Below are 5,046 nucleotides of genomic sequence, written 5' to 3'. Positions count from 1 at the left end.
GAAAAAGTTTTTAGTTTCAATGGTCAAACGCCTACTAAGAATATCTAAAAAAGTCCACTTTACTTTGTGGAACTATAACTCAAAAAAAAAAAAAAAAATTGAATACCCACTCACCCCTATGAAACATAAATTTATACACATGCATTGATGTTGATGGACCACACATCCACATGGTGTCTAGGTACAAAAAGAAGAATAGAATTATATGTCATCACCCCTTTGTTCACAGCTATAAATACTTTATTTCCGGACAAACACGCTCCTCCTCCTCAGTTAAACCCCATAATAAGAGAACAGAGAGAAAAGAAACAAACATCGTTGTTTCTCTCTCTCTCTCCTCTAGGGTTTCTATTTTTAGCCAAATCCCTCCATTATTTACTTTTCCTCAAATTCATTTATTTATTTCTGATCTGAGGTACATAGGCACTGCCTTTAATCCATTTTCTACATCAAACATATATTGGTAAGTCTTTGCTTCATCTCCATTTTGTTTTTTGTTTTTTCATATTTTTTCTTTTTTGGGTATTCATCTTTTTTTTTTTTTTTTTCATGGGGTTTCTCTGTTTTTCCTTTCTGGGTATTGATCTTTTTTAAAAAAAAAAAAAAAAAAAAAAATTGGGTTTCTCCCTATTTGTAGCAGAGTCTTGATTTTGGACATTTATTTTACTTAGAATTAGGATTTGTGGTTTAACAAGAAGATTTATCTAATCTCACTCTTCTAGCAAACTGTGCTTAAACACTTGTACATTGTGCTTTAGAGATTGTACAGTACGTTTTAGTGCTTGTACATTGTGGTTTAATGCTTTTACTAGCATAGCCTTGTGTGGCTTTTTTAAGTAGAAAGCAGTTCCTTTGGGTTTTCTGTTTTTGGGAATACAACTTGTGCAAAAGGGTTTAGAGCCCGTTTGGATTGACTTATAAGTTGCTTATAAGCTGTTTTCAGTTTTTTTTTTTTTTTAGCGTTTGGCTGGCTTAAAGTCATTTTGTGCTTAAAATAAGCTCAAACAAAATAATTGAGCCCATTTGACTTAGCTTATCTAGAGCAGCTTATAAGCTGAAAATAAACCAAAAAAAATAAGTTAGACTACCCAACTTATTTTTTTTTAGTTTATAAGCTGTTTGCAGCTTATAGACATAAGCCCATCCAAACAGGCTCTTAGTTTTGGAAGAGGTTTTTTAGAATTTTATGGAAAATAAAAACTATTTTTTGTTTTTTTATAATAAACAGGCCTCTTTAATCTTTTTGGTGCATTACATCACATACAATATGACAAATAGAAAAGAACCAAATACAGTTGTATCTTGTCCTGCTCTGAAGTGATGTCATTTTCTCTAATGGGGACAGAAGTTAAATTTGGTCTTTATCTCTAATAGGGATAGAAGTAAAATTTGGAAACAAGATTGTTTCCCAGTAATTTCTTGAGGGAAAAAAATTATATATTGGTGGATGTGAATATTTTAATATCCTTGGAAAATAAAAACTACTACTAGTTATATGTTTTAGGAAATAAAGCACTCCTGTTTTTTGGTTAAAATAACAAGCAGGCCTTTTAACCTTTTGGTGCATTGCAATGTGACAAATATTAAAGTCCCAAATAAAAGTTGTATTTTGTTTACTATATCTTGTCTTGCTCTGAAGTTATTTTTTTTTTCCTCTAATGGGGACGGAAGTAAAGATGGTCTTTATCTCTAATTAATGGGGACAAAAGTAAAATTTGGTCTTCATCCCTAATAGGGACAGCTGTAAAATTTGGTCCATGGAGGCAGAAGTAAAAGTTGGAAACAAAATTGTTTTGCAGTAATTTTTTGCTTTATAGGTTTTCTTGAGTGAAAAAAGGTATATTTTTGGTGGATGTGAATATTGAATAATCCATATTATGGTTAATAGTGCAGAGCTCAGCTTCAGGAAGTTTTTACAATCATGGTGTTCTGGATTTTTGGCTATGGCTCCTTGGTGTGGAATCCAGGTTTTGAATATGATGAGAAAATGATAGGTTACATCAAGGATTATAAGCGTGTGTTTGATCTTGGTATGTTGCTTTGAGGCCGAGGCTTATCGTTGCTTCAAATTGATATTTGTTTTTTTTTAGATTGATGTTAATTGTGTTTATTTGAATGTATCAGCTTGCATTGATCACAGAGGTACACCTGAACACCCTGCAAGAACTTGCACCTTGGAAGAAAGTGAAGGATCTGTTTGCGTAAGTGGATTTTAGCTAGTTACTTTCTTTACCTGCACAGTATAATCTATTCTACATGAGAATGGCTTTGAGCAGAAATGATACATTTATTTATTTGGCTCTTTCATGTTCTGTAGAGAAGTTCCCTTGTTGTCATGGATGGTATGGTTTACTATCTTCAACATGCCAATCACAATGTAATATCTATTAGTGACTTTCTGTCGCATCCTCATGTAGTTACAACAAAAGCTCTGATTATATTTACTCATCCCTACTCTCAGTGATTAACAAGGCCTAAAGTGTTTTTTAAATCAAAGTTGAGGTGTTTGGCCAAGCCTTTAGGAGAAGGAAAAGTGTGAGTAAAAGCAAAAGTTGTTTTTGAGAAGCTGAAAAAAGTAGTTTCTCCTCAAAAATACTTTTGAGAAATACACTTGGAAGCACTTTTTAAAAGTTTGGCCAAATACTAATTATTGTTCAAAAGTGCTTTTCAAATTGGTTAGCCAAACACAAACGGCTTCTCACCAAAAGTAAGTACTTTTTGGAAAAAAACACATTTTAAGTGGGTGTTTGGCCATAAAAATTATTCACTTTTTTTCCGGATTTTTTTTTCACTTTTTTTACTTTTAGCGTTTGGCCATAAAAAATATTCACTTTTTTCGGAAACAGCCGTCCTACCTTGGTAGGAGTCAGGTCTGCGTACACTCTACCCTCCCCAGACCTTACGATGTGGGATTTCACTGGGTTGTTGTTCCGGAATACCAAAAACGAAAAAAACTTGTTTTTCAAATTTTTTTAACTTTTTTACACTACATTTCACCAAAAACTACAATTTCAAAAACTATGACCAAACACAACTCCAACTCCAACTTCAAAAATTCCAAAAAAAGTGATTTTTTTTTTGGTATTTATGGCCAAACGGGGCTTAAATAAGCTGATTAAAAGTTCTGCCAAACAGGCTATAAGACTATGATTGCAATTTTATATGGTGATGGTGAATTCTTGTGGTTTTTCCTTTCCCAAACTATTATTGCAATGTCTTGTGTCAATTTTGCTGATATCTGCATTTTCTTTCAGTGGGGTGCTGTTTATTGTGTGCGAGGAGGGCCTGAAAAGGAAAAGAAGGCAATGGAGGTATGTGAACTGATCTGTAACGACTTCTCTTTTCTGTTCATGGTTGTTCCCTTGGCTTTTTATTTGTTTACACATCCTCTCATAGCACTTGCACTTCTAGACTCACTTTGATTGTCTAATCTGTGCTTTACAGTATCTTGAAAGAAGAGAGTGCGAGTACGATAGCAAGACCTCAGTAGACTTCTTCACGGTAAGTTAATAATGTATACGAATTTTGTGTGCATCTCTTTATGGAATGGAAACAACACAAGTTGTCGAAGAAAGTTAACAGGGAACTGGTAAAGAGAAAACTTTTCTCACCATGTTATCTTTTTTTACTACAGGAAGAAGACTCTGCTCAGCCAGCTTTAACGGGAGTAATAGTGTAAGTTCCTTCGTTTGTCTCATAGTTTCTCTTCTCTACTTCAAAACTTCTTACATTAATGTAAAGAAAGTGAAGTCAGTAAGATTTGGACAAAAAGTGCATCGAATTGATTGTTCCAATTTTTCATTTCAGGTTTACATCCACTCCTGACAAAGTGAATAATAAATACTATCTAGGGCCTGCCCCATTGGAAGAGATGGCCTGGTAAGCACTCAGTTTCCTATTTTCAGCTTCCTACTTCTGTCTGAGATAGAAGTTACAACTACCTAAGCAACTAAATTTGATATCCCTTTTGCAGGCAAATTGCGACTGCTCATGGTCCTTGTGGCGACAACAGAGAATACATATTCAAAATGGAGAAGGCTCTGTACGATATTGGTCATGAAGATGATTACATCATAGAGCTGGCAAATGAAGTGCGGAAAGTTCGCGAAATCGTGAATTCTGGGATTCAGAAGGAGAAGGATTTAATTGGTTCTGCCCACATCCCACTCAAAACCAAAACTTCTTCACCTGTGAAAATCTTTTCCTTGCCAGAACCAGTTGCTGTCGCTGCAGACTCGTGAAGAAGAAAACTAACCGGAACAGAACGAGTATGAGGAATGAGTAGGAGTTCACTGCGAGAGTTGTAGGAGGGTTTTAAGTTCTTTTTCTTACTTTGGTAAGATTAATGTAGTGGCGGTGCTGTTGAATGTTTATCCAAAACTTACACGTTTAATCATTCTGTTTCTTGTTAGTAGGCCTTGTTTCTTTGTTGAATTAGTAAACTAGGAAGCTGGAATTTGGCAAAAGAATAAGTTTGACTGCTAATGATATGATACCACGGCCGTTGTTGTTCTTTGTAAGAAACATGGGATCTTGAGCTCTTTGAGCTGAGTTATAATGAAATTTGAAGCAAGTAGCCTACATGGTTGAAGTGCATGACTGGAGTTGGGCAAGTGGCCTACAAAGTACATGACACCCCCCGCCTCACTCTTATTGCAGTCTCTTGTAATTCCAAACAACAATGTACCCAGTGTAATCCTACAAGTAGGGTTTGGGAAGGGTAGAGTGTACGCAGATGAGAGGTTGTTTCCTATAGTCCATCTGCTCAAAGATCTCTTGTAATTGAAAGTCAACACTATCGATCATGGTGGAGTCATGAATTTCATTAAAAATATTTAAAATGTAATGTAACTATATAAAAAATAATTTTTAATTTATGTACTTATTATTTTCTATATATTTAGTTTAATTTTCGACAAAAAGGTATTGAACTCAATAGCTAAGCCATATATGGGGACTTTATTTGTAGTGTTGTCATATAGCTGTTCACTTAGCTAAGCAACTTGTCTGTCTATTTTGTCTAAACACGCCTCTTGCTGGATTATT

The 5,046-nt window shown here is 34.7% G+C and overlaps 1 protein-coding gene across 2 annotated transcripts; it reads left to right on the top strand.

The window, feature by feature from the left end:
* Positions 1-257: 257 nt before the first annotated feature.
* LOC132609539 (gamma-glutamylcyclotransferase 2-1-like) lies at positions 258-4,596 on the top strand. 2 transcript variants are annotated; one of them, XM_060323581.1, is made up of 8 exons: positions 258-463; positions 1,894-2,030; positions 2,125-2,201; positions 3,255-3,311; positions 3,445-3,501; positions 3,635-3,675; positions 3,808-3,879; positions 3,974-4,596. In XM_060323581.1, the coding sequence occupies exons 2-8, from the start codon at positions 1,922-1,924 to the stop codon at positions 4,239-4,241; spliced, it is 681 nt and encodes a 226-aa protein (XP_060179564.1). In that variant the 5' UTR covers positions 258-463; positions 1,894-1,921; the 3' UTR covers positions 4,242-4,596. The 2 variants fall into 2 exon arrangements, with proteins under 2 accessions (XP_060179564.1, XP_060179563.1); XM_060323580.1 differs by having other exon boundaries at positions 259-463; positions 1,889-2,030.
* The last annotated feature ends 450 nt before the right edge of the window (positions 4,597-5,046 follow it).

This window comes from Lycium barbarum, chromosome 9 (genome assembly GCF_019175385.1).
Source record: "Lycium barbarum isolate Lr01 chromosome 9, ASM1917538v2, whole genome shotgun sequence".
NCBI lineage: Eukaryota > Viridiplantae > Streptophyta > Magnoliopsida > Solanales > Solanaceae > Lycium > Lycium barbarum.
Note: the sequence above shows the minus strand (reverse complement) of the source record. Positions and strands in the feature narration are given on the sequence as shown.

What these genes read in the sequence shown, in the direction of transcription:
- LOC132609539 (XM_060323581.1), top strand. Translation starts at nt 1,922, where the DNA reads ATGGTGTTCTGGATTTTTGGCTATGGCTCCTTGGTGTGGAATCCAGGT. An exon ending in TAAGCGTGTGTTTGATCTTG is followed by an intron (nt 2,031 to 2,124) that starts GTATGTTGCTTT and finishes TGAATGTATCAG; the next exon opens with CTTGCATTGATCACAGAGGT. An exon ending in CCATTGGAAGAGATGGCCTG is followed by an intron (nt 3,880 to 3,973) that starts GTAAGCACTCAG and finishes TCCCTTTTGCAG; the next exon opens with GCAAATTGCGACTGCTCATG.